The following is a 27,435-nucleotide window of genomic DNA, read 5'->3' as shown; positions in this document are numbered from 1 at the left end:
ATCCAGCCTGCCCCCCTCCCTCCCTTGGCCACCCTACATGGCCATCTCCAGCCAATCAGAGTTAAGGAAGCAGCATGTGCAGCCAATGAGTGAGACGGGATAAAGACTATCAATCATTCTGTGTTGCAGGGAGGGTTTTATCAACCGTTCATCTGAGACTGGCTGCGTGCAGCTTGTCAGCCAACATGTGAAGGCTTATAAGCCTTGTTCAACAATTCCCCACCTCTCTGGAGTGTGATGCAGTGAATTGTTTTAAAATGTTGCAGAACCACACACAGAAAGAGATGATTATCTCAATGTTTTTTTTTTTTTTAACGTGTCTTATTAAGTGGACATTTAAGACACTCCTAATGGGTTAATCAACCATGTGAGCTCAATACGTTTTTCAGTATGTTTTCCTGCAGCCATGTTATACGATTTACAGTCTGTCAATGCTACACTTTGGTTTCTGGTTATTTTCAGAAATATAAAGACTTTGAAAAGTCAGTCAGAGTGGAGGAAATTGATGGTGTAAAACTGGTCAAAAACCTGGCTGTGAAGATGGAGGAAGTTTTCCGAAAAAAAGCGGAGGCCACCAGGGTAGGTACAATATTAAATATATTTATAAGAAGCCTTTTGTTTTGTATTTATGTTTCTGGAATATTCTGCTGCATTTTTGTTGAGTTAGCCATACTTTTTGCAGTTAATAACTCTACTTTTAATGAAAAAAAAGTATTGCTTTTGTTAACATAATAAGGTTTAAATAGAAGAACACTGTGTGTGGGGGGGGGGGGGCACCTCTCCACCACAATATGCCTGATTTTTGTACAGTCCCTCAATTGAGCAGATTAGTCACTTGGAAAAGCAGACTACTGTTCAAAAATAAAATCTGTTCTTAATGTAAATGTAAAAGGTCCGTCTGGGATATGGTCTTGTATGTAATGTATTACGGTGCAGGCCTGAGCTGTTGTCAGCCTCACAGCAGCAGCCTGTCTGCGACCTCAGCGCTAAGGAGCTTGTAACCATTTTAATGCTGCACCTCGCAGGGACTGCTGGGTATTGATAACGTTTATCTCCCCCCGCCTGATCCCATGTGTGCGACAATTTATGACAGTCCAGCCTATAAATTACACGAACAGTAAAGCCCTAATTTAATTTAACATAATTTGGTTCCCTGAGATGCATCAACATATGATGGTGTTTTATTTATTTTTTTAACAATACAAGGCACAAATTTGGCCGTTGTAATAACCAGCACAGGTGTGATAAATCATAATCGGATGACGTCATCGCTTTTCTTCAAATTGAAATCAGAGTTTTAAAATGATGCAGTGACCTCAATAAAGCGGTGGAGGTCGGGTGTCTGGCTCCTGCAGGTACATTTCACAAGAAGAGAAATTATTTAGGCTACCAAGAGTAGCCTAAATCAGAAAACATAATATTTATTTCATGATGTTTTTTATTAGCCAACTGCTGACGACATGAGATCTCAGCATGAGGTCAATTGAATTTGGTCACCACCGCCCCAGTTGTGTTTATATGGCAGTTCTTTTGACACATGTGACGGATGTTAATTACCTGCTTGGCTCCGAAGGCGAGAGTGACCGTGACGTTTAGGTGGCGTTTCCCCCGGAAACACAGAGCCAAGCACATTTTCCAGAATCAAATTATTACAGAAGCTATCGCTGCTATACACGGCATGAAATCCTGCTCCTACCTGCCTCCATCAATCATTTCACAGCTGCACTCCACAGTAGTGCCCTACATTTTATGCATATTGTTGTCCAAAATACTACAAAGGAGGAAAGGATTGCAAAGGAGGGAGAGACTAACAGTTCTGTCATCATATTCTATTATTACAATTTAAAACAATAGCTGGACATGGATTTTATCCAAACATCAATCTAAAGCCTGGCAATGGCCCTCGGTCATGTTGCTCTTCAATGGAATGACATGTGTTGAGGTTTGAAAATAAGAGTGGCAGAGTAATGCGCAAACAGCAAGTTTGAGAAATACAGAGAGCTGAAAAGTAGTGTAGAAAAACTTCTGGGAATGACTTAGAAGGCTTTGGGGAAATCTCAAAGAATAGTGTATATTTCTTAATGTAAATATGCATGTTTTGTATAGGAATTTGGTTGTTTAACATATTAGGCTACATTGTATCTATTCTTATTAACCAACGTTTTTTTTTTCTCCTCTCAGCGGCTGGTGGAGGCAGCAGAAGAAGCGCACCATCAGCATGAGGATAATCCCGACCTGCAGGTGAGGTTTGTCCCGGACCAAAGAAAAGAAAAGAAAAGAGGAACGTAATTATTAAAAATGTGGTGTGTCATTGTGTTATATATAGACCAGAATGAATCATTTTTAGTTGAGCTGGGGAGGAGCGGCTGCAAGGTGAGAGAAGGGTAATAGGCCCTAAAAGTCTTTAATTGCGTTGGCATCGTCCTTCGCACCGATGTCCTGTCAGCGGTTTGATACATAATGCTTCTTTGATAAGCAATGCCGCACATATTGAAGGCTGCAGCGCCATGCTGTCATAACTCACACTGATTGTGAAAGTGCAATCTCAAAGGCTGTCTGTAGGCCTGCCGCAGCGCCTTTAGGTTCAGTAGCCTACAGTAACCGAATAACTGTAATACAGTAGGCTATTAGAGAACCTGTGTCCTCCTGATGTTGCGTGCAGAATTAAAGGCTGTGTTGTGTATTTTATTTATTAGCAGGAACATTTCTCAGGAGATACTGGACTCAGTTCTGTGTGGCTAAAGCAGAGAGAAAAATGGGAGAAAGAAGTCGGCCCGCATTGTTTCTAGTTTAAATCGTATTTTACGCTCGTATGCTCAGACTCTGTTCAGGACATTATTTAGCGTCTCTCACTGCGGATTTCCAGGTCGCACTGAGCTTCCTCGGTGTCTGCAGAGGGAATGCAGTATTTCTGTCGTTTGTTAGTTTTCTCTCTCTCTCTCTCTCTCTCTCTCTCTGTGTGTGTGTGCGTCCAGTGGACAAAGATAAATGAAACTCTTTTACGCGGCGCATTGTTTCACTTTCGTGGCTCTAGATTGGAAACCCACTCGAGCAACAAACCACTGAAATAACGGCAGCACTTTACAGTTAATAGCAGCATTTACATCATACGAATACATTTCAGTCGCCTTGTTCCCTGCCCCTTTCTCTGCTGTTCACACAGCCAGAACAAGACAGGTAGATTGTAGCCTACTTTTAAACATTTTCAATAAAAAAAAATACGACTGCTATTCTAATAGTAAAGGGGAAAAAATATATATTTGTTTTCACCGTTATCCTTGAAAATATTTGGCCTATAGACTTTAATATGGCTTTGGCCCTCTAAAGCAGATTGCTTCCAAAAACACATTTTACTGAAGGATGAACTGTATGTATGACTCGTTTCATTAGATATTTTTGATTAAATTATAATATTTGTTATAAACAGTTTGGTATCTCTTACTCTCAAACTAGTAATCCTTAAATCAAACAATATGGACTCCACAAATACATAGAACCCAAGGTATTAATTAAATTCTTTATATTATTTTTGCTGAAATATTTAAATAATATTTTGTAAACTTGACATGATTTTATGATAGTTTCATTGGCTTTCTTTTTATAGTTTGCCATAGACATATATATATATATATATATATATATATATATATATATATATATATATATATATATATATATATATATATATATATTAAGCATTTATGTGCTTTTATAAATTAAATGTAAACAAAATACTTTTGATAAGTTCAAGCTATTTGAATGCTTTATATTCAGGCAATTGACATACAGCACAGGCCTATCACAGAGATTTCATCTTAAAGGCCATAAAAAATAATAAGGAAAATTCAATATCCACCTTCGATAATCATGTGATGTCATGATATTACTCCTCGTGGCATCATTTAGTCAGCCTCGCCTCCCCTGACACTGCACATTTTTCACGCACCATTTCACTGACCACAATGAGATAAGCCGCCTGCTCTTATCTCAGCTTCTTTGTGTCAGGGCAGTCAGGTGTTTTGCATTGACCCGAGCGTAGTCCGCGGTTCAAGGGTGTGCAGATCAGGTCTGACGGAGCAACGGAAACTTGGCTCTCAGAAATTGTATTATACTGTAAAGTGTCTTTGCTAACAGAGCTTTTGCTTTCAACTTTAAACATTTATGTTGGCCTATGAAAAAAGCCTCTAATCGATTTTGAAAATCAGGAACTTTTCAAAAATAATTAAACAGTTAAACAACTTGAACAGTTTTCATTAAATGCTCTTTGTGTGCTTTAAAGATTTCTTTAATCTGACTGCCAGAACCTTGTTGAGATAAAAGCTGAAATTCTGCTTTTGTGATTGCCCCTGAAATATTTGAAGCATATGTAAAAAGTAAAACATATTGTTTAATTTAAGAATCCTTGTTTATTGTGCATTTCATATTTTTTTTACATGATCAAATTAAAATGAAAGGGATAAATGGATTTTAAAAAATGCTAAAATCCACTTGATTTTGGCTGCTGTTAGGATAGTTTCTAAGGATCATTAAAAAACAACTGGTTTGGCCCAGTAACACTGTTACAAAATTATGCTATACAATAACACTCTAATTGATTCATATAGTAAGGCATACAGTGTATTTGGCTCATATGCTGAATGTATTGTATTGATCACACATTACTGTAACTTATCTTAAACAACACGTCTACTTGAACAATGTGATCTGTAACATCAGGGAAGTTTCTGAGCAAATTAGTTTTGACTCTATGAAGATGTTAGTTATAACAACGGCAGTACGAGTCAGGGCCTGTTAAACCTTCAGTGCTTATTGGGACCCACCATCTCCAGATATTGGAGTGTGGGTACACAGTAAGTCCCAGCAGCCCATAATGGAGGGCAGATCTCTGCAGCAGGGCCTACAGCTAACTGCAGTGGTGTAGAGTCAGCGGGGCGTCTCAGAGAGCTGCAGTGTCCCATGGCCTGCTCTACAGTAATAACCCTGGTGGTTAACGTGCCTCTCTACAGCACTATAAGTTCTGCTGAGGGTGCAGGTTTCTCTCCCCTGCTGCTCCCCCTCTGCAGCAGCAGCCCCCCATCACCACCCCCCGCCCTGCCGCAGCTCGTCAGAGAGCTGCTCAGGCGTGGTATGAGCTGTCAGGGACTGCTTGATGGTGATGCCCGCGCGGCCTCCCTCGAGTGTGATGCTGTAGAGTCCATCACCCATCTCTCTCTCTCTCTCTCTCTCTCTCTCTCTCTCTCTCTCTCTCTCTCTCTCTCTTAGTGTAGCCAATAAGGACCACAGGCCACATAGAGGCCGCTCAGACAGGATAGTCTTTCTTCTCGGTGAAGGGCAGGACAGACAAACTGTTGGGTTTCACTTCAGGGAGGACAGACCTTTAACTGGCAATCATGAAGTCCTCTTTGCACGTCCAGGGCCTTCTTAGACCTCAGTGACGAGTGACAATTACAATGGTTGCACATTTTGATACATTAAGAACATTGAAAAACTGAGCTGAACAGAACTGAAGAAACGAAACAGAAATAAAAAATAAAAAAAACTGCACAACCTCACTTGTTGTTATTATGTATTATTTAATTAAAAAATGTTTATTAATTATGAACTCATAATTAATAAACATGCAGTAGCTTTGGTAGTACAGCACATTCATTTATCCCCGCTTCCTCCAGTCCGTGTGTCCAAGCGTCCTTGCAAGACACTGAACCCAAATTGCTCCCAAATGGTGTGTGCATGTGGCGGAAATAATTTAGAACAAAAACCTCTTCCAAATCAATGCAATGTAAAAAACATAATGTAATATTTCCACATTGTGAGAAGCCATCATGCATTTTTTTTAACCATTTACACCTTATTTTTCTGGTTTTATTGTGACACTTGTTTTATTTTGCATTTCACAGTCTTTCTTACTTCTCTGTGACCTTATTATCAGCTTATAATGCTAGGAGGACAGATGTAGAAACAAGCACATCTTATTGTGCATCTGAATAATAATCTGTGAAAAATACTTAAATTCCTATATGCACACTGAAACAGTTTTTGGTTGCTGTAATTGTTCTTGCTGTCTATACTGGCCATGAAGAGATGGGGGACAAAATCAGTCCCAGATTCCATCTTTGTGGTATTATCCATCCACGGCCGCAACACTGTCAGAGGAAAAAATTTATACGAATAAGACTGTAACTTTGGAAGCTACTCAGACAATTCAGACTGCTCAGATTTAATCTTCGACTAAACTTTAGAATGCACTTTTTGCACAGACCAAGGACTGTGGATTTTCTCCACCAGTGTTTAAATATACATATGGGAATGTGAGTATTGTTTAAAAAAAGATTGGTAAAAATGTGAACCTATACTTTAAGTATTAATATCACCACTGATTTTAAGCATTTGGGTATTCACTCTATTTCTCAGTATGAGTACTTCAACGCCGTGCTGATCAATGAAGTGGACGAGGAGGGCAATAATGTAGAGCTGGGAGGAGAGTTCCTCCTGGAGCCCAACGACCATTTCAATAACCTATCAGTCAACCTGAGCCTCAGTGTGGTGCAGGTGCCCACCAACATGTACAACAAAGGTGAGAGCTCAGCCTGCACACAAGGATTATGGGAGTGTGATTTACCTACTGTGAGCTGATTAATGGGGAGGAGAAGAGAAGGGAGGAAAGTAAGTGGTGAAAATGAGAAATGGTAGCTGAAGCTGTATCAGTGTCACGGGCTGGGAGAAGTGGAGTTGAGGGATCAATAACAGTCCAGACATAAAGGGAAAGCAACTGCAGACCTCTCAAAGAGACTGGAAAGATTGCAGAGAGGGGGTGTGGGAAAGATGTATACGCTAGCTTTTCAGTCGCTTCTTGTTTTTTAACAGAGTGTGTCACCTTTCCCTGTGTATTGCCAGGGCTGCTTTTGTTTGGTCATAATGGACTCCCCATAACTCTGTTCACAGCACAAAGGCAGGCTCGTCCAGCAGGAGGAGGGGAGGGGATGATTTAGTCACAGGCATTGTAACTCCTTCAGGGGAGTCAATAAGGGACAAAGGTCAACTGTGCACTCAGTAATGGTGACCAGGATGATTACTATTATCACCATTTAATTTACTTGTTTCTCTCCCTCCTCAGATCCTGACATAGTGAACGGAGTGTACTGGTCCGAGGCTCTGAATAAAGTATTTGTAGATAATTTTGAAAGAGACCCAACACTAATCTGGCAGTACTTTGGGAGCGCCAAGGGTTTCTTCAGGCAGTACCCTGGTGAGTGCTGTCACTCTGTCACTCTGTCAGTCTGTGTGTGTGTGTGTGTGTGTGTGTGTGTGTGTGTGTGTGTGTGTGTGTGTGTGTGTGTGTGTGTGTGTGTGTGTGTGTGTGTGTGTGTGTGTGTGTGTGTGTGTGTGTGTAAAAAGGCTTGTCTCAAGGGAGCCATCAGCCATCAGCGCACGAAAAAAGACAAAAAAAAGATCAGAACAAATGATTTTGAATTACTAAAAGGGTAATTTGGCTAATGTTGTAATTTTACAGACCATCAGAGAGGATGCATATATACAGGCTGTAATTAATCAGAATTTGGTGGTGTAGGTCTACAGTCGTACTGAGCGCGGCTGCTGGATCCAACCAAACTTATCAGACTGTTACAATGATATGAAACAGGCGGTCGGCTCACTGCAGTGAAGTGGAGTGAAGCTGCAGAGATGAGCTACAGCTGATGATATTCTAATACAGATATGGACTCTGTATGTTTAATGTATCAGGAGCCATTCATAAAAAAAGAGATTTCTTTCACCAGTGTTTTGTGACACCTTTTAGTAATGTATTCATCATTAACATGTTATTTGCAAATCAAACTTCACTGAACTCTTCTTGGCTTCTTGTTTTGGTCATACTCGTATGCAATATCCAAAGAGTGAAAACATTAATAAAGATATAGCCCCCAGTATGTAGGTTATACTGTAGGCAGTGTTCCTCAAGTACTAATTAAGTACCACTTTGAGGTACACATACTTTACTGGAGTACTTCCATTTTATGCTGCTTTATATTGCAATATTGAATATTGCACTTTTCCCAGTTACCTTTCATATTAAGATTTTACATCCAAACATCAGTTTATAAAATATGATGCATTTTGATAGATTTAAAAGCAGTTCAAATTAGCTCAGCCTTGATCAACTACAACATCAAAGTACCAACTACATGTTAAAACCCCTCAAATCTGAAGTATTTCCCTAAATCATTAATGTGCATGACTAAATAAGCACTTTGAAAAAATATTCTGTTAATATTTATTAAAGCTTTAGTGTGTAACTTTTTGATATTAATGAACGTCATTCACATTCAAGCCATTGCCAAAAGAGCTGCTACAAAGCTAATTAAGACTATCAGCTCCACACAACTCTATCTGTATTTCTTAGTATGGCTATATTCAGAAGATTGTGCCGTCCGGTCACTTTCCCGTGCAGAAGCTCGAGCGAAGATAATGACCTCTTCTGAAGAGTCAATCATGTTTTTTTAATCCTCCGTGTCCTCCTTGCATACTAGCAACTGCGTGGAGGAAGGGTGGGGCCGCGTGCGCAATTATGGAAGGCTTGTATCATGTGGATGCGCCGACAGTGTTGTTGTCTTCTTCTTACTTAGAATTCCTCATGGGGGAGACAGAAACTACGCACTACAGCTTTAAGACTTTAATATCTGCTTCATCAGGACTGTGTGGGTGCGGTTTTATCAGATTTGATTAACGCTGCTGGCAACGTGAGCAAACAACCCACAAACTGTCATCAGATATTGATTCCAATGTTGTTAAATCCTGATTGGTGCTCAGAAGTATGTGAACCACCTGTTTTCATCTGAGACCCGCCCACTTCAAACCGGTGTAAAGACGAGAGATTAAAAAAAAGGTATACAGAAAGGTGAAGTTTCTAGCCATTTCTAACTTTTGCAGAAAATTTCATCTCCATAAAAAACTGGATTGAGAAAACGGATGCATACGTTGATACTATTGAAACATTTACTTTTGATACTTTGGAAAAAAGACGTACATACTTATATTTTTATAGTTTGGTATTGTTGCTTTTACTTAAGTGAAGGATCTTATTACTTCTTCCACTACTGACTAGGGTTCTTGTTCAATACATCCAAAACAAAATTAATGGTCACCAATTTGTAAGTCAATGCCTTTTTAAACATAAAGCATTGTTAGTAACCTCCCTGTGAATGTGTTCATTTTTTGTGGTAATTTTAATGCCTACAGTAAGCTTCGTACATACAGCTGACACTGTACAGTATAATAACATGGTGCAGCGCATTGACATATATATCCTATGGCAGTTTGCTTGTGTTTATCCACTCAGAAATGCTATTTTCTGTTTTCTGTTATTTTCTCTTAAAGTGCTCATATTATGCTTTTTGGCTTTTTCCCTTTCCTTTATTGTGTTATATATCTTTTTTGTGCATGTAATAGGTTTACAGAGTGAAAAAGCTCAAAGTCCACCCCAAAGGGACTTACCATCTCCAACAGAAAACACTGTTCACAAACTGCTCCAAACAGCTCTATTGTAGTCCAGCCTTTACTTCCGTGACGAACGCTCGTCACTTTGTAACACACGTTATAATGCTCGCCTAGCTGCTAGTGTGGCACGCCCTCATACTCTGCTTCTGACTGGCTGGTAGTCCTTACCTAGGTACTGCACGTGTGTGACTCCCAAAAAAGATGGAACAGAAGTGAGATGTCTCACTCTGTAGCTAAAACAGAGAGCTCAACACACAGGGTGAAAAGAGGAGCTGCAGCAATGTGCAGTACATACAAAAATATGGTGTTTTTTGAAAATTAAACCATGTAAACCTATTCAGGTATAACCTATAAATACAATTATGAACCTGAAAATTACCATAATATGAGCACTTTAATTGACTTCCTATTCCTTCTATTTCACAGGAGTAAAGTGGCATCCAGATGAACATGGTGTCATTGGCTTTGACTGTAGAAACAGGAAGTGGTAAGCCTCTACATAACTACTTAGTCTATATCCACCACGTTCCACTTATGTGGACTATGGTTAACTGCTCCTCAGATCTCTGCAAGGTAAATCCAGACAGCTCGCTAGACTATCTGTCCAATCTGAGTTTTCTCTCACACGACTAAAACAACTATTGAACATACACGTTCCACCAAAACAAGTTCCTTCCAGAGGCTATTTTGCAGCGACACCGTGGCTCCGTGCGAACCTAGCGCCGCCCATGACGATTGTGATTGGTTTAAAGAAATGCCAATAAACCAGAGCATGTTTTTCTACCATCCCAGAATGCTGTGTGGACTAGCCAGACCCTCCTCCGCAGCGCTGTGGAGGAAGGTCTGGCAAAGCGAGACTACTACATACTAGACTAAATTTGTTGATATTGGTTTTTTTTTCTTATTTTGCAACAAGGTATCAAAATGTGTAATTTAACATATTTGCATATTTCAGGTACATTCAGGCAGCAACATCTCCAAAAGATGTCGTTATCTTAGTCGATGTTAGTGGAAGCATGAAAGGACTGAGGCTGACCATCGCCAGGCAGACTGTCTCCTCCATATTAGATACACTTGGAGAGGACGACTTCTTCAACATTATTGCAGTAAGTTTTAGTTTAGTCATTTACAGTTTATGTCCTATATCTGTGTCTATTCCTGTCTATTATCTTAACAAAATAGTTTTTCAGATAACTGGAGCTCAGTCTTCCATGGAAAATACTAATCTGTAATTTGCATTTCCACAGTATAATCAGGAGATCCACTATGTGGAGCCTTGTTTGAATGGCACGCTGATCCGAGCCGACAGAACCAATAAAGACGTGAGTCGCAATCAAACTGACATGTAATGAATACAGTATATCGTATAAGGTTAATTCCTGTGATTAATGTTTAAAACCTTTCTTTTCCACTTTTATCGTTATCTGTTAGCATTTCCGCGAACATCTGGACAAGCTGTTTGCCAAAGGGATTGGGCTGCTGGGTGACGCTCTGGCTGAAGCGTTCACAATCCTGAGTGATGTAAGTTCCAGTACAGTAAACCTCTCTGTATCTGTGACTGTCGGTTTAATAGGGATCTTCCTAGTCTATATTCCACTGAAATGATGTATCACAAAGCAGACCAATTCAGTTCTTTTTTTTTTTTACTGTTTAATGATTATGTGACAATGCTGTTAAGTATTCATGAGTTATCACAAAATGATCCATTTATTTATTGATTCATTTGACGGAACAATAATGTATTTGTGCACAGATCTCACAAATGCTCTTTGTTTTCATTTAACTGAAGGGCTCCACTTCATCAGAACATTAGGAAAACTTTAATTTTACAAGCCACATTTATTCTCAGTGACAGGAAGTGTTCGAGTACAACCTCATGTTCTCAGCTAATCATAAAAAGTAGCACACTCCATTCATATATATTTAAGCGTTTGGGAGGTGTGTCGCCTGTCGAAACGCTCCAGCGCTATCCCTGTTCCGCCCTCCAAACACAGACACATCTATTCTGAATCGTGATTAATGGCTCTAATTAATGTTGATGATTAATAACGTGGCTGATTGGAACACAAAGCAGATAAGGCCAGGAGCCACGCCGCACTCCTTTTATCTCCCTGTATTCAGGCGAGCTTTGGCTGCATCGCTGAAGCTGAGGGACTGCAGCTTTTACCTCTGCATTTGTCAGATTAATTAAAGCCCTGCAATGAATATGGTAATCAGGTAGCCAGTAGCCTACTACTGAAATGTATTGTTACACCACTGCCCAGTGAATGAAGTCAAAATACAGCCTATCCTAGACCAAATCAAAAAGAAACTTGCTTCACTTGAAGAGCACTGCACCATGTTCATAAGAGCAGTGTTGAGATACAAAAAAGCAAAGTCTCACCCTCTCACAGGCGGATGGTATGAGAGAATCACAAAATGTGTAATAAAATATCCCCAACATCCCCTTGTTGGATGGTATTAGAACAAGATCATTGATTTATCTCTCAAACAACTAGGGCTTGGGGTTGATTAGATTGTATCAGCATCAACTACTTCATGATTCCTGTTATTGATTATGTCTTTTATCATTAACATTTAGATTTACTAATTCCTATTTACTTTCATTACTGAAAGAAATGTAATTTTATACATTCAAACCAAGACTGAAAATCTCCTTCTGGCTCAGAGAATGGAGAGTCCACGTAAGAGATATATTAAAACAACGTAATTTATTAAACTAAACATAACAAAAAGGATGCTTAAATCAGCAATGCATTTTGGAGGTGTTGAAAAAAGGAAAAGAAACGGATGCAGGGTGGACACCAGCTGAAGGAAGAAAGAAAAGGAGGAGGTTAATCACATATACTGTAGCCCAGGGAAGCTAGATGAGCTGCGACCCTCCATTGTCAGCCAGTTGCCTCTTGAGCTTGATGAAGAGAGCCTACTCACGGCAGGAGGAATGTCACACACTGGACTGCCTCTTGCACAGAAGCTATTTTGACATCTTAAAGCACAGGTGTAAATAAGTAAATTAATGATGGTTGAATTCCATTTAGCTGCTTCAGTTTTTAGGGTCCTGGTACTGTGCATGCTGGCTAACTGTCACTGACTACTGGGACACGTAATGGAACAGAGCCATCGTTAATGTCATTAATAACAGCTGTGCTTTCACTACCGTGACAAGCCAAAATCTTTCCTGTAAAAAAAAAAAAAAAGTCCATTATCAGCAAAACAATTAACATTTCATGATATCAAAATATTGTGGCTGATTATCTTACTTTAGAGTTATTTATTTATATTTATATAAGTGAACATGGAAAATCTAGATATTAGACATTTGTTTATTGTGTCATGCATATAAAAGTTCCCAGCCAATACGAAATTTAAAGACCCTCAAAAATATGGTTGTCAGATGATTTTCTCAAGAGAGGCCTCCTGATGCTCGGCCTTTGTGATTTGAGAGTAGCGGTGCTCAGCAGTTTTCATCCTGTGTGATCGTGTCACTACATCCTCCTCTTCCTCTACGTTACAAGTCAATGAACCACTTAATTACTGCCATGCATCTTCTGGCATCAGAATAAAGTGTACCACACTTAGGTTTATTTACCAAGACATTATCTGTATTTTATTGACTGATGGTTGCACAGCTGCCTTATCAGTCATCATCATCATCATCATCATCATCATATACAGTGGAAACGGACAGTTCTGTTTGTTTAATGTTTAAATAACAACCCATACTGTATATTATTTGTGTTGTGAATTTATATCTTAATGTGTTTTCTCTCTTTCTGCAGTTTAATCAGACTGGACATGGCAGTCTGTGCAGCCAGGCCATAATGCTTGTGACTGACGGGGCAACTGAAATGTATGACGACGTTTTTGAGAAGTACAATTGGCCAGAAAGAAAGGTGAGGCTCTCTCTTTCTTTCTTTCCGTTCCTCACAGTGCCTAATGTTCAATGTTAACCATGTCCTTTTTAAAACACTGTGCTTGCGCTGCACTTTTTTTTTCCAGTTGGGATACATGTACATTTTAATACCTTATGCCAGCTGGAGCTCCTGTCTTGACGTTATGAGGAATTGGTTTCTTACTTCATCACCACTCATAACTCTGTAATTTACAACCCATGTCAATATGATGATTTTCAACATGTTGACGCATTACAGAGCAATATTTCCCCCCACATAGAATAATACATGGGGAATAAACTGCTTCCAATGGTAGAGTGTGTACAGTGCAAGCAGCTCAGTCTCAAAGGCTCTCTTCGTCCCCTCATTGCTGTGCTCTCCCCACTTTTCTTCCTGGACTCAACGATGGGTTTTAAAATCTTTTGTTAGCCTTCCATTGTAAGACCAAAATGCAATTGAAATGGAATGGACTACTGTGCCACTCACAAAGCGATAAAACAAGAGCTCAGGGGCGGTTGTTCAGTCCTATCAAGCATGTGTGTGTTGGCAGTGTTTGGCAGGATATTTGGGACCCCATCCCCCCTCATACACCCTCAGGGCTGCTATATGGCAGCCATTCACTGTTTTCTATATGCTTCATGCTTAGCAAAGCATCTGGAGCCAATGAGCCGTGCAGGTTAGGCAAAGTGTCACACAGCGTTCTTTAAAAGGACAGTGGAACATGCCCTCATGCCAAACCCCCAACAAAAGAAAAAAAAATGAACTGCAGAGAAACAAAAAAAAAGCCATAACTTACTGTTAAAAAACTGACAAAGATGGACTGAAAAAGGTAAAGAATTGGAAAAAAAGAGCTGGAAAAGCAGCATAATGCTCAGTGCTTTTGCATGAGAATGTAAAAGCAGGCACCTATACTTCTTGCTCCAAAGCCTGATAGAATCAGGACAGGAAGATAAAGTCCTAAGGAGACACATCACTTTGCATGTTTTTTCAATCCTTCCATCTTTGAAACTGTCGACATCTATGTGTCCTCTGCACAGGTGCGAATATTCCCGTACCTGATTGGACGAGAGTCTGCATTTGCTGATAACCTCAAATGGATGGCTTGTGCCAACAAAGGTTTGGGACTTTTTTGACGAACACTTCTCAAGACAGCTAGTGTCGAGTGTAGGCTGATGTGTTGCTCCTGTGGTGAGCAATGTGATGATGGTTGAGGATGTGAATGTCTCCGTGTGGTTTGGCTGTGTATGCGTATGTTATGTGTGTGTGCTGGCTCAGACTCGTTCTGCCAAGAGGCAATGAAGTGGCACTTGGGGGGGGTCAGAGGTCAATCTGCTCTAATCCCTCTTCCTGTCAGAGTGTCTCCCCCTTGGCTGCTCGCTGCTGATGGCTCCCACGTGTCAACGCTCTGGATGAGTGCCCTCTGGAAGGGAAAGTCACAGGCAGGAAAACTGAAAAAAGGGAAAGCCCCAAAAATCCTACCCCATACAGACCCCCAATGTGGAATAACCTTACATGTCCGATATGAAGCATTGTCAGCAACAGCAGGAGCTGACACAAGTCAAGTGACTCCCGTGTCAGTGTAAACTGACCCACTGGAAATCTGTTTCCAGAGTCGTTCAGTGCAATGCAGTAATGTCAGGGAAATTAGCCGCAAATTACGAAATGTTGTTAAGGGGTAAGTGCTTTGGGGAAACTTGGACTCATGACTTCAGTATTTCTAAAATCCTAGCTACAGCCCTGTTTGCTGATAGTACTTTTGTTTAAGTTTCAGATGCAGGACTAAACATTTTTACCACTGGATATCAGTTGTAAATATTTTTATGTGTTGTCTTAAATAGTCAGAATACATGTAGGACTACACATTATGTATGCTGTGCCTCATTTTAGGTTAATATGTGTTTAATTGCAGGGTATTTCAGTCAGATCTCCACCTTAGCAGACGTTCAGGAGAATGTGATGAGGTATCTTCACGTCATGAGCCGCCCGAAGGTTATTGACCACGAGCACGACACAGTGTGGACTGAAGCTTACGTGGACAGTGCTGTGAGTGTGTTACAGTTCTTTACTTCAAGTTATTAATTCTCCCAATTCACATTTGAATATGAGTGAGTATATGAGTGAGACTGCATGCATGTGCGTACAGTGCAGCAAAATGTTTTGATTCCACTTTTAGGGGCTGTAGTTTGTGATAGTTGCAGGATCCACGTTATTTTGTCCATTCCTGTGCCGTACAGTAAGCATCCACACGTGTGGGTGTGCTTTCTCATCATTACTCTTCATGCTGCTGGAATGATTCCTCATTATGAGGTTCATTAATCTGCACTAGTCCCCCCCCCCCGTCGTACATCTGCGTCCACAAAGTCAATGCACAATGTGAAGGCTTTAATCCACTGAACAATTCAATCTTTATGCATCTTTTCTTTCATTTCAGCTTTCCCAGGCTCATAAGGTAAATATCTACATGTGATGTTTGCGTGCTCGCAGGTAGAATCATGTTAATCAAAGAATTATTAATGTTATTCTTATTCTTATCATAAAATAATTGAACAGATGCTGTAGGAAGTAGTTCTGAACTAGCATCAGAAAGAGATCACGGGCAGGTTATGAAAGGTTTCCACTGGGACTCAAATTTGAGTCATGTTTTATAAAGAAGTCCCCTGAGAGGTTAAATAGCTGCTTATTGCCCCTACTTTTCAACATTATGCTTTTTTTAATTTTCTTTAACAAGTTTAAAGTGAGGAGAGGCTCTCTGAGGGGCAGGAGCAGTAGAGGAGCATTTATTGTACTTCTCTCAGTATGGAGACAATGAGCATGCATACATTAAAACACAGACACACACAACACACACACACACACACACACACAGAAGGGTTGGGAGATTGTCCTCTGGAGTGTGTGCTCTTGTATCTCAGCCTCAGACACACCATTCATCATTCTGTGGATCATTGCATTTTATCTCCTAAAGCCCATAATAAAACTGACATTGGAGGGGAGACCAAGAAAGGGAGAGGGGTGGGGGGGGATGTGGTTAGGCGTCTGTGGCTTTACCTGACCTGTGTGTGTGTGTGTGTGTGTGTGTGTGTGTGTGTGTGTGTGTGTGTGTGTGTGTGTGTGTGTGTGTGTGTGGACTGAAGCAGTCGAGTTTCTACTTCCATTGTGTGATGAATTTAAGGACCCGCCATTCTTCATTTTGTCAAGCTAGATAGTACACACTGCAGTTCACGGCTCGTTTGCTTCATATGCATGCACATACACAAATGAACATCAACAACGCACACACACACACACACACACCACACAAACAGGGACGTAGGCACACTCAGCTGTGTCAACTCACGAGGTGAGGGAATAGCAGACCTACTTTAACAGCGCTCATGTGCTTAATAATGTCAGCCTTCATCCTACTGAACTGACCCCACGTGAGACTCACTCGGTTCTGGTTTGACAACTGAAAGGCTGCGACCAGGATCCTGTATGATTCTGCAGGAATTCATGTTGAGGCGGCTTTTAACAGATTCTGTCTGTTGTTTGTGTTCCCTACTACTGAATTTGTAGCCACTTTTGGCTTCATTATTGTCAAGTCCTGAAGCTGTTATTCCCTGCTGAATAACCCATGCTCTCTCTTTAATATTTGGACATTTTAAATTGAATTTCATGTAAATTAGGCTGCCTGTTCACTGGTAATTAGCTACTGTACTATGTGGAAAAAAGTGTTAGGAGTCAAGTGCTTTTTCACCTGGCAACATTGATTAACATTTCCATGGCAGCTGTTCTTTTTCTTTTAAATTTTACATTCTTTTATTGTTTGAGTTTAGATGACGTTTTGTTTATGAATAAAATTATTGTTTTAACATCATTAATAGCATTTCTTCTGTAGTGGTGGCTGCAGTAGCAAAAGGACAAAAAATATCATCTTTTTTCTGTAGGTATAAGAATACAGTTTAAATGTGTGTCTTTCTCAGTTTTTGCTTTTGCTTTTTGACTAATGCTTACCAACCTGATGAGAGAACACGCTGACACCACTCTCAATGGGATTGCTCAGTTCAAATAGCAGCATTCAACAAACAGAAATTCCTTCTTTTTTTCAGTTGAAAAACAAAGCAGGCCCAAGTCTGACGACTACAGTAGCCATGCCTGTCTTCAGCACAAAGAATGAAACGGTAAGCGAGTGAGTCATTGACTCACATGATGGTAGAAATAAGTACCTTTACTCAAGTACTGTATTTAAGTATCATTTTGACATACTTTACTTGAGTATTTCCATTTTTTTATACTTCACTACATTTCATGGTGTACTTTTTACTCCTACATTTATATAATATATGCATATTTACATCTAAAGTTACATCTTCCTTTTCAGATTAAGATTTTCCAAAAAAAAAGATATGATGATATTGTTAAATGAAATACATTGTTAAAGAATAAATGAATGGCTCCCAACCTTTTTGGCTTGTGACCCTTTACAAATAAATCTTGCTGGGGCTTATTGTCACATTTCAGATGTCTTTTAGTTGTTAGCAGTTCCACCAAAGAGACATTTCCCCTCTAAACTTCTCATTTGGTTTCATTTAAACAACTCTCCAAGGCCCAAAGAGGTACACTTATTAAATATTTCACAAAATGTAGAGTATGGAGAAAAGTCTAGAAAATGATTATAAATTTGATTTACTTTTTGACTAAACTACCTTACAGTATATGAAGTGGTTAAAACTAGCTACCCCTTGATCAGTTGCTACAGTAAAATGCTGCTTACAGATTGATGAATTAGTATTTTCTAATAATGTCATATACAATGACATCAGCAGGGCTTTTTTTTTAAGTAACAAGAACTTTTACTTTTAAATCTTTACGTTTTGCTGATAATACTTCCGTACTTTTACTCACTTAAGTAGGATTTTGAATTCAGGACTTTTGCTTGTAATGGAGTATTTTTATGTTGTGGTATTGGTACTTGGATCTGAGTACTTCTTCCACCACTGCTAAGTAAATATTCATGCATATTTCCTCTAAAGTTGTGTATGTGTGTTTTGAATCTCTTCATGCAGAAGAACCAGGGTATTCTGTTGGGGGTCGTAGGAACAGACATCCCTCTGCAGGAGCTGATGAAGCTCATCCCTAAACATATGGTACAATCAGCTGTGATCTTCTTGTACTTTTGCTTTGAGTAAAAAATATGTATTAATATGCTTTTTTTTCTTCTTCCTCTTCTTCTTCTCTGTATCTCATGTTGTGTCTCTAGTTAGGAATCCATGGGTACGCATTTGCTATCACAAACAATGGCTACGTCCTGACACATCCAGACCTCAGGCCTTTGGTAACTCAGTTTCTTAACGTTACTTTTACACCAGAACAGTCTCACAGCATTCCCTGACTTTACCATGTTTTTATTTTTGTTTTGTCCATGCAATTGTATACATAACGGAAATGATGAACTGAAAGCCTCCATTATTGAGGGCACACAGAGACAAATGTGTTATCTAGTTAGGAGGCTAAATGGGCTCGTATAGTCTGTAATCCCCACCTTTTCCTTTGATGTATGCATGCAGGGATAAAGGCCACTCATAGGGCTGGCCGGCCTGAGATTTCCCAGAGGTAACTTAACACTCGCTGGCAGAGACCACAGCCGCTTGCCCTGGGACCGTTGGTTCCTCAGGAGCTATGGCTGTGCTAATGGATCTGTGTGTGCCAGTGTTAGTGCTGTTCCTCTCTGTGCAACTGTGTGTGTGTGTGTGTGTGTGCGTGTATGTGGTGGTCTTTGTTGTTTTTTTGTGAGCGTCTCTTTGTGGCTAAAACTGTGCTGTGGTTGTATCATTGACCAGACAACATACACTAGCAGAGTTTGACATGTACAATTTAATGCATCGATGTAGACTTGTTTAAGCTTGGATTTCCTATCAATCATGTTAATGATTTTAATTTACCTGACAGTGGTGTTAATTTCACAGACGATTTGTTAAATAATTACACAACAAAACCTCCATAACAAGGCTTGATAAATAAGATCATACAGCAAGTCTTCATGTTGACACTGAAACACAAAAGACAGATTACAGTGACACCTTTCTAAATAGATTTATTTCTTTAAATATCATGCTCATAGATTTGAAAATTGTGTCACATGCAGATTTCACAAATGGGTCAGGCTAGAGTAGCAGACATGCTTAAGCCGTGGTTTGTCAAAAATAAAATTAATTGATCATTCAATTGTGTATATTGTGTTTCTCTGTGCAGTATCAGGGCAGTCAGAAGAGGAGGAAGCCCAACTACAGCAGCGTGGATCTCTCTGAGGTGGAATGGGAAGACAAAGATGATTTTGTACGTGTTAAACTCCTAAAAAAACAATGTTCTATGGAAAGACAAGTCATTATTCAGTCTACAATATGAAACAATAGATGTACTTTGGACTACATGCAACATTGTGTGACTGCAATTGACACAATGCCTTGATTTCACATTGTTAGTTAGTTTGTCCAGTAAATCATCTATTATTTCAAATTAACCCTAAGAATCATCAAGGTACGACTCTGTTTTCAGTATCCTACTGTAGCAAAATGCCAGCCACATCCAGGCTGCTGGATCACTGATCCGGCCTCGACTTCTCTGCTCCATGTGCCTTTTTCTGTGCTTTATCTTTCAGCTACGCAACGCTATGGTGAACAGGAGGACAGGGACTTTCTCTATGGAAGTGAAGAAGACGGTGGATAGAGGGGTGAGGCTGCAGATAAAGATGTCTCTCTATCAGATAAGGCTTGTTCTCTCCGTTGTCTCGAGACTCAAGGTGTAAATCTCATCTGCACTTCTTTTCTGCTCTTTTAGCGGCGTGTCCTGAAGATGCACAATGACTATTACTTCACTGACATCAAAGGAACACCATTCAGGTGGAGAAAAAAAAGTTTCATTACATTCCTAAAACGACTTTCTGTCCGTTTATGTCTTGGTTACAGTTAAATGTTGATTTTCACCTCTGTCTGCATCTCCAGTGTCGGAGTGGCTCTCTCCAGAGGTCAGGGAAAGTACTTCTTCCGAGGAAATGTATCAGTTGAAGCAGGTATGTCAGGCCAGGTCATGTTTGTAAATGAGAAGTTGTTCTCAAACAGTTTACCTGGATAAATAAAGGTTAAATAAAATAAATAAAATGTCACTCCAACTCTGTCATTTACTCTATTAACAAAAGCCTAAATACAGTGAGATGCATTTCACTCAGACTTGCTTGTTTGAGAGGGCTTATTGTATTCGTCTACCCAGGCTGGCATTGCTGAAGCGTTACTGACTTGTGTTTTTCAGGGCTCCGTGATCTGGAACAGCCAGATGTCGCCCTGGCAAATGAATGGTAACACTGGGGTTATGGGAGCGGGCATTCATGCGTTATGTAGGTTATCCCTCGGTGATCATCACACAGTGAGGCCTGTGATGTAACAGTGTGGCTCTGTTTGCGCCACAGGACTTACTGCAACACAGAAGAACAGCACGAGCACCGTCACCTGACCCAGATTCAAGCCATCAAGCTCTTCATGACGGGCCGCAGACCACACCTCAGATGTAAGAGACATCTGAGTCACACCTGAATGAACTACACTACATGGAGTCTGTTTTATCTCTCATCAAATTCTAATTCTAATATGAATGAATATAATACAGAAAAAAATGAATTTTGTTACAAAAGAGATGGATGTTTTAGGTTTTTGAACAACACTCTGCAGGTGACCGAGAGCTGATCCAGGAGGTGTTATTTGATGCTGTGGTCACTGCTCCACTGGAGGCCTACTGGACTGGACTGGCCCTCAACAAGTCAGAGTAAGAACATTTTTGGTACCATTTTCAAGTCATTAATGAAGGGTGTCATTAAGGTTTTCTAATAAGCCAGCAGGAAATGTTTGTAAGTCATCAGCAATCATAAATGTTTGCAAGTCATGAATGAAATGTTCTTACAATAATCCATCAAGTCTGCTATGTAAATGTTAATAATAAGTTTTCATGATCAAGTAGAAAGGGAAAAAAAACAGCCAAAGGGATTTTTTACAAGCTGGCAACCCAAAATGATTCTTATTAATGGTGTATAACTGATTTATAAGGCATTAATAACCATTAACAAAGGCAATCGTTACATACCCTTTATATGCCTTTTTAGAAAGTGGCACCTACATTTGTTTACAGAAACTCTATAACTATATCTCTTTACCATTAATGATACTAACATACTCATTATGTACATTGAAAGAACTGTTAGTCACTTTATTGTTCCCTTCTTAAAGCAATCTCAGTGTAAGAGATGGGGCTTAATCAGTCTTCCAAAAGTTACTGCCTTATCTCTGTGTGTTTACCCAGACACAGTTTCCTTGCTGTGCACTGGTGGACGGAGGGGACCACAAAGAGAACTTTGGGAGATGATATGATACATGATACATGATATTAGGAAGGGGTGTTTTTTCACTGACAGAATGAACAGGAGAAAAGAATCACAGTGACAAAAAACTGTGTGGACATATGAGTTCTATTTTAAGAACTTATCCTTTTAAACTCTGAATCCTATTATAATGTCCTGGTATACATATTAATGTGACGTTGTCAGTCTTAAAATGTACGTTTGATGTGTATGTGTCATATAAGGCTTTACAGTATAACTTAAGTTTATTATCATTTTAGATTCATCTTTTTTTTTATTTGTTTGGGCTTTTCCGCCTTTAATGGCTAGGACAGTTAGGTAAGAAATGGGAGAGAGGGGTGGGGGACATGCAGGAAATCGTCACAGGTTGGATTGGAACCCTGGACCTTTGCGTCGAGGTATAAACCTCTATGTTTATGTGCGCCTGCTCTACCCACTGAGCCAACTTCTACTATATACAACTAACTACTATTTCATCAATAATTTAGCTTATAAAATAATAAACGTTTGAGATGAACTCATTTAATGTGGTATTTTGAGAGCTTTCCTCTATTTACCATTCAGTTTAATCAGCACCAGATCTGACTCACACTGCATAAATACATTCATAAATATTCCACACCATAAATTTCAAAGTAAAACCCAAATTACATGTGGCATTGTAAAATTGTGTTTAGACTTTTCAGTCAGTAATGTTCAGGGAAAGCATTCAGAAAGAATGTACAGATGTGTTACACTGCTCCTGCATATACCCACAGGAACTCAGACAAAGGAGTGGAGATTGCCTTTCTGGGTACACGCACCGGCCTGTCGAGGACCAACCTGTTTGTACCTGCCGATCAGCTATCCAATCAGTGAGTCCCGCTGCTCAACATTGCTCTAATTATACTTACAGCACAAGGCGAGGCTGTGATTGTGCTTGATAAATCTAATCCTTTGCTCCTCGCCTCAATTTCATTATGTGTGCTTCCTCAGAGATTTCCTGACAGCTGAGGACAAGGAGGGTGTGTTTAATGCTGATCACTTCCCACTGTGGTACAAGAGAGCTGCAGAGCAGGTCCCCGGCACATTTCTCTACTCCATACCCTTCAGCACAGGTATGCAGAACAGAACCAGAGATAGAGGTAGAAGCTCAAGTGTGCAGTTCAAAATAAAAGTTCCCTGTGCCGCACAAAGAAAGTAATTTTATCTGCCTATTGTTGCTAAATAATCTGCATCTTGCATCTACGTTATATAAGAACATCTTAATTATTGAGTGCAGCAAATATATAAATTATTTTTCAGGGTAGTTCATCTGGTTGCTTTGGCCATTCAGCTTTTTAATATCTTAATCAGTCTTTCTCTTTGTCCCTCTTTCTGTTATGGATTGTGGTTTTTACTGGTTTCCGCTGATAGGATGTGCTCTATGAGATAGGAAGCTCACCTCCCTTACAGCTTTTATGCAATTAATGTGGCCCATGCTCTGCCTGCTCGTAGATGGAGAATTCAGCTTCACTCTGCGGGACATTCACCACCTTTCCTCTGTAAATGATGACTGCATCCACTCATAACCTGAAATGTTCCCATCACAGCACCCATTTCAGAGTTTTTAGAGTCATCTTGCTGTAGTAAAAGCTCTGACTGGACATTACTGTAATGAAATAGACTGGTACTGCGGTTTCTTTTGGGCCTGCCAAATCAGGCTGCTGAGTAAAGACCACCATCTAGTGAGCAGAAAGTGTAAGTTTATTCTCTGCTCTTCCTCTCTAGCTTTAGAAAATAAGAGTGTGGTTTTGGCCAGCACAGCAATTCAGCTCCTCGATGATAGAAAGTCTCCAATTGTTGCAGGTAACAACCTCTAAACCATCTATCATATCATTATTATCTTCATGTTAAGACTTATGATATGATGCAGTAGCTCATGTGCTTGGTCTTGTGCTCAGCTGTGGGGATCCAGATGAAGCTTGAATTCTTTCAGAGGAAGTTTTGGACTGCCTGCAGACAGGTAGCTACACATCATCATCTACTGCAGCATGTTTTACAACAACATGAGCTCCCGTAATAGGCGTGAAGCTTAATGACTTTGTTTTGTGCTCAGTGTACAGCTCTGGATGGAAAATGTAGCATTAGCTGTGATAACGCGGTAAGAACAGTCACATAACTCTGGCTTTTTGAATTTTCTTGTCAGGTTGTTTTGTTAACATATAGTAATGTTTTATTTGCCCTTCTGACAGGACATTAACTGTTATCTCATTGACAACAATGGCTTCATTCTTGTCACAGAGGAGCAATCTCAGGTACGGTGTGCATGGCTGTGTATGCATGTTTACATCTATAAAACAAAGGTTGAAATAATAGAAACACCTAAACACCCAACCCCCCCCACACACACACACACACCTTAACTGCTCCAATGTTTTCCCACAAGTCGTGAATGTGTATAGCGCAACACTGAGTCGTAAATCCAAATAGGATAACTGAAGGCCTTTGCATTTTGCACTTCAGAACATCCCAGAGAGATTCAATAATGTTTAGATGTGATAATATAACACACTGACTCCTACAAGATGGCTTCCTATACTGTAACAGCAGCCCTGAAAAAAGCAGTTTCTCTGCTGATGCAATTTGTGAAGTTTTGAAACCAAAAAAAAACTTGAATCACAACTTACTTAGTTACGAGATTAAGTCTTTTCATCGGATGTTCCTATTATTTTGTCCACCCATTGTATGTGTAAAGCTATGTGCCTGTGTGCTTTGACATAACTTCTCTCTCAGACAGGGCTCTTCTTTGGGGAGGTGGAGGGTGCTGTTATGAACAAACTTCTCCAAATGGGGTCATTTAAAAGGTCTGAGACACAACATAACATTTCCCTGAGCCCTGAATTGATACATTTAACCTGACTTTAAAATCATGTTGTTACAAAAAACATTATATGTGGTTATAACAACGTGCGCTGCTCGGTTTGTGTTGCAGGATCATGCTGTATGATTACCAGGCCCTTTGCAAAGACTACGCTGGGAGCAGCGACAGTGCACGCACTCTGTCAGATGTAAGACACAACATCAGCTGGTAGATGTATAGATAGAGACATTAGACACAATACTTTTATCATCTGCGGTTCACTACTGTAGGCTCCATCTACATTTGTATGACCTGAGCAGGGGCGGTTCTACATTGAATGACGCCCCGGGCGAGACCCCCTCCGAGCGCCCCCCACAATTTTTTTTTTTTTTTAAGGTGCACAATCTCTACCTCCAACATTGCCAAAAGACACAATATTGAATAAATATTCGAAATAGCACAAATCCTTCATCACACAAATGTGAAAACACACTAAAGAGAATGTAATTATTACACTATAGCACTAAGAACAGAAAACCCAAACTACATCTAAAACCTGACCTTTCTGGCCTTCCTTGATGCAAAATCACCAATGATGTCATCGTATTAGGGCTGCACAATTATGGCCAAAATGATAATCACGATTATTTTGATCAATATTGAGATCACGATTAATTATCACAATTATTTGTTGATTTTAGCCAAAACTTTTATTGTCACATAATTATATAATTATAACTGCTTTTACATCCATATTGTGCTACATTCCTACTAATACATCCATATTGTGCTACATTCCTACTAATACATCCATATTGTGCTACATTCCTCCTTTATTGAAGGATACTGTGAAGGAGTATGCCATTTCAGCTGTTGTGCAACCACTTTCCACACATGCATGTTTGCCGTGAAAGATACAGGCAACGCAATTTTCTGTTCACCTTAACGGCGCATGTGGTGCCAGGTATCTACCAAACGAAATAGCTACGCGGATTTCTGTGGCTCATTACACTGCCACTTACATGTCTGCGTTGCGCTCTGATGCTCCGAAACCCACGTTAGAGGCAACATAAACATCGCTGAATGTCACGCTAGTAAACACTAATAACTCGTTACACAGCAGGTAACGTTAGCCTACCGTTAGCCACAGTAGTAACTGGATTAAACACGGCTAAAATGCTGACTGCTAAACAGTGTAGTGTGTAGTGTGAAGTATTTCACTGTAGGATTCCAACAGCGGGACGTCCAACAGTCTGCTGCTAAAGCTATGAGCTAAAAGACACAAACTAGTTGTTTGAAAAACAACACAGACGGGACAAAACGTTGCGTTTACTGGTAAACTGGTAAACATTGTGACCGGCTTATGATGAGGAATTTTCCTCACGTTACTCTGTCCTCTGTGACTGTCTACATCTAGAAACTAAGCTGCGCGGTGCAGGCAGGGAACAGCTCTGATTGGCTCATGGAGACATGTGATCAGACAGTGGTTTATGGAGCGCTAGATTGGCTTTGCAAAAACTGTTCTATGAAGGGAATGACGCATTTTAAATATCGCTCGATCACGCAAATTTGATCGTGGGAAGCCAAAATCGTGATCGTGATTAAAATTCGATTAATTGTGCAGCCCTACATCGTATGTAATCTGCTCCCCTATTGAGTGATTGATATTGATGACGGCAAGGCCAGTGATCCGTTCCTGGGACATGGTGACCTCAGGTATGACTTGATCAACTTTAGTTTGGAAAAGCTCCTCTCTGCTTGAGCCACAGTGACTGACAGGGACGGACAGGGACCAAAAATCAGCCCTGGCATTTTGGCCCAGACCGGCCCACCACATAAGATCACAAATAAATAAATAAATAAATAAATAGATAGATAGATAGATAGATAGATAGATAGATAGATAGATAGATAGATAGATAGATAGATAGATAGATAGATAGATAGATAGATAGATCCTGTGTTGCAGCAGCACAATATCAGACACACAAACATATAAATATATATAGCTTGTTTTATGATTATCAGTTCAATAGGTCCTGTGCTATAATTTGAAGAGGTCTATTATGAGTTTTTGTCTGCCAATGCAGATAGAAAAGCTACAATTCTCGTGAAGAAAGTTTGCATGATGTGCAACGTTTATATAGGCTACTAATGCAATCATACAGTAAAGCATGCCTACTTTTTTATTTTTGTAGTGTTATCATCAACAGTTTGTCCACCACTCAGTTTTATCAAGGGGTTAAGTGTTTTAAGGGGAGTTGTGCTTACCGCAGGTTGTAGCCTCACTCCCTCATCTCTGTCCCTCTCCTCCTGAGTCTCCTCCCCACTGTGCATATGCCACTGCTGTCGACACCACTATCATCGGCCATGGGAGCTGATGAAGGTCCTGCTACTGCCGAAATAATGTTTTCGCTTTTTTCTTTTATTTGAGCCGCTTGGGTATCTTTGTTTCATTTTGGCGTTTAGACCACTGACATAAAAGAAAGTGTTAGACTCGTCTTGGTCTTGCTCATAGACAGTATATAATGGACCAATAGACCCCGTTGCTCTGGACGGAGACCAGTGAAGGCTATTAGAAGCACTTTTCCGGTGATACCTTGCTTTACTGCGCAGCCTCCAACTGAAGGAGACAACGTAAATGTGACGTGAGCAACGTGTCTGAAAGTTGTAAGTCTTCTTGTAGCTGTGCCAAGAGAAATCTCAATCATTCCCAATCTTACAGAGACGGAGAGTGTAGGTATACGTAAGGAGATAACATAAGCACAGGCTAATTATTACTAACTAACATGCTAGTTAACATTAGCAATTAAACCTAAACAGCTAATGTAAGTCGAAACTGCCTG

The 27,435-nt window shown here is 40.0% G+C and overlaps 1 protein-coding gene across 5 annotated transcripts in view; it reads left to right on the top strand.

Annotated features, from left to right (window-relative positions):
- cacna2d3 (calcium channel, voltage dependent, alpha2/delta subunit 3) overlaps nucleotides 1-27,435 on the top strand; it is a 37,777-nt gene that overhangs the window by 6,070 nt on the left and 4,272 nt on the right. For 2 of the 5 annotated variants that reach the window (XM_039796593.1, XM_039796591.1), the window contains 30 exons: nucleotides 463-579; nucleotides 2,182-2,241; nucleotides 6,412-6,574; nucleotides 7,115-7,246; nucleotides 9,919-9,979; nucleotides 10,448-10,598; nucleotides 10,740-10,814; nucleotides 10,924-11,013; nucleotides 13,272-13,385; nucleotides 14,423-14,501; nucleotides 15,295-15,428; nucleotides 15,817-15,834; nucleotides 17,474-17,545; nucleotides 18,431-18,511; nucleotides 18,625-18,699; nucleotides 19,617-19,700; nucleotides 20,023-20,094; nucleotides 20,202-20,263; nucleotides 20,366-20,433; nucleotides 20,670-20,715; nucleotides 20,827-20,924; nucleotides 21,086-21,179; nucleotides 22,527-22,622; nucleotides 22,744-22,865; nucleotides 23,518-23,595; nucleotides 23,691-23,752; nucleotides 23,846-23,890; nucleotides 23,982-24,044; nucleotides 24,523-24,593; nucleotides 24,722-24,797. In XM_039796593.1, coding sequence (XP_039652527.1) covers nucleotides 463-579; nucleotides 2,182-2,241; nucleotides 6,412-6,574; nucleotides 7,115-7,246; nucleotides 9,919-9,979; nucleotides 10,448-10,598; nucleotides 10,740-10,814; nucleotides 10,924-11,013; nucleotides 13,272-13,385; nucleotides 14,423-14,501; nucleotides 15,295-15,428; nucleotides 15,817-15,834; nucleotides 17,474-17,545; nucleotides 18,431-18,511; nucleotides 18,625-18,699; nucleotides 19,617-19,700; nucleotides 20,023-20,094; nucleotides 20,202-20,263; nucleotides 20,366-20,433; nucleotides 20,670-20,715; nucleotides 20,827-20,924; nucleotides 21,086-21,179; nucleotides 22,527-22,622; nucleotides 22,744-22,865; nucleotides 23,518-23,595; nucleotides 23,691-23,752; nucleotides 23,846-23,890; nucleotides 23,982-24,044; nucleotides 24,523-24,593; nucleotides 24,722-24,797 — 2,559 coding nt within the window. Of the gene's footprint in view, nucleotides 1-462; nucleotides 580-2,181; nucleotides 2,242-6,411; nucleotides 6,575-7,114; nucleotides 7,247-9,918; nucleotides 9,980-10,447; nucleotides 10,599-10,739; nucleotides 10,815-10,923; nucleotides 11,014-13,271; nucleotides 13,386-14,422; nucleotides 14,502-15,294; nucleotides 15,429-15,816; nucleotides 15,835-17,473; nucleotides 17,546-18,430; nucleotides 18,512-18,624; nucleotides 18,700-19,616; nucleotides 19,701-20,022; nucleotides 20,095-20,201; nucleotides 20,264-20,365; nucleotides 20,434-20,669; nucleotides 20,716-20,826; nucleotides 20,925-21,085; nucleotides 21,180-22,526; nucleotides 22,623-22,743; nucleotides 22,866-23,517; nucleotides 23,596-23,690; nucleotides 23,753-23,845; nucleotides 23,891-23,981; nucleotides 24,045-24,522; nucleotides 24,594-24,721; nucleotides 24,798-27,435 lie in introns of those variants that run through there. The other 3 variants (XM_039796595.1, XM_039796592.1, XM_039796596.1) reach the window with 2 other exon arrangements.

The sequence above is a fragment of the Perca fluviatilis genome, chromosome 4 (assembly GCF_010015445.1).
Source record: "Perca fluviatilis chromosome 4, GENO_Pfluv_1.0, whole genome shotgun sequence".
Taxonomy (NCBI): Eukaryota; Metazoa; Chordata; class Actinopteri; order Perciformes; family Percidae; genus Perca; species Perca fluviatilis.
The sequence above is the reverse complement of the archived record's forward strand: the minus strand, read 5'-3'. Positions and strand labels throughout refer to the sequence as shown.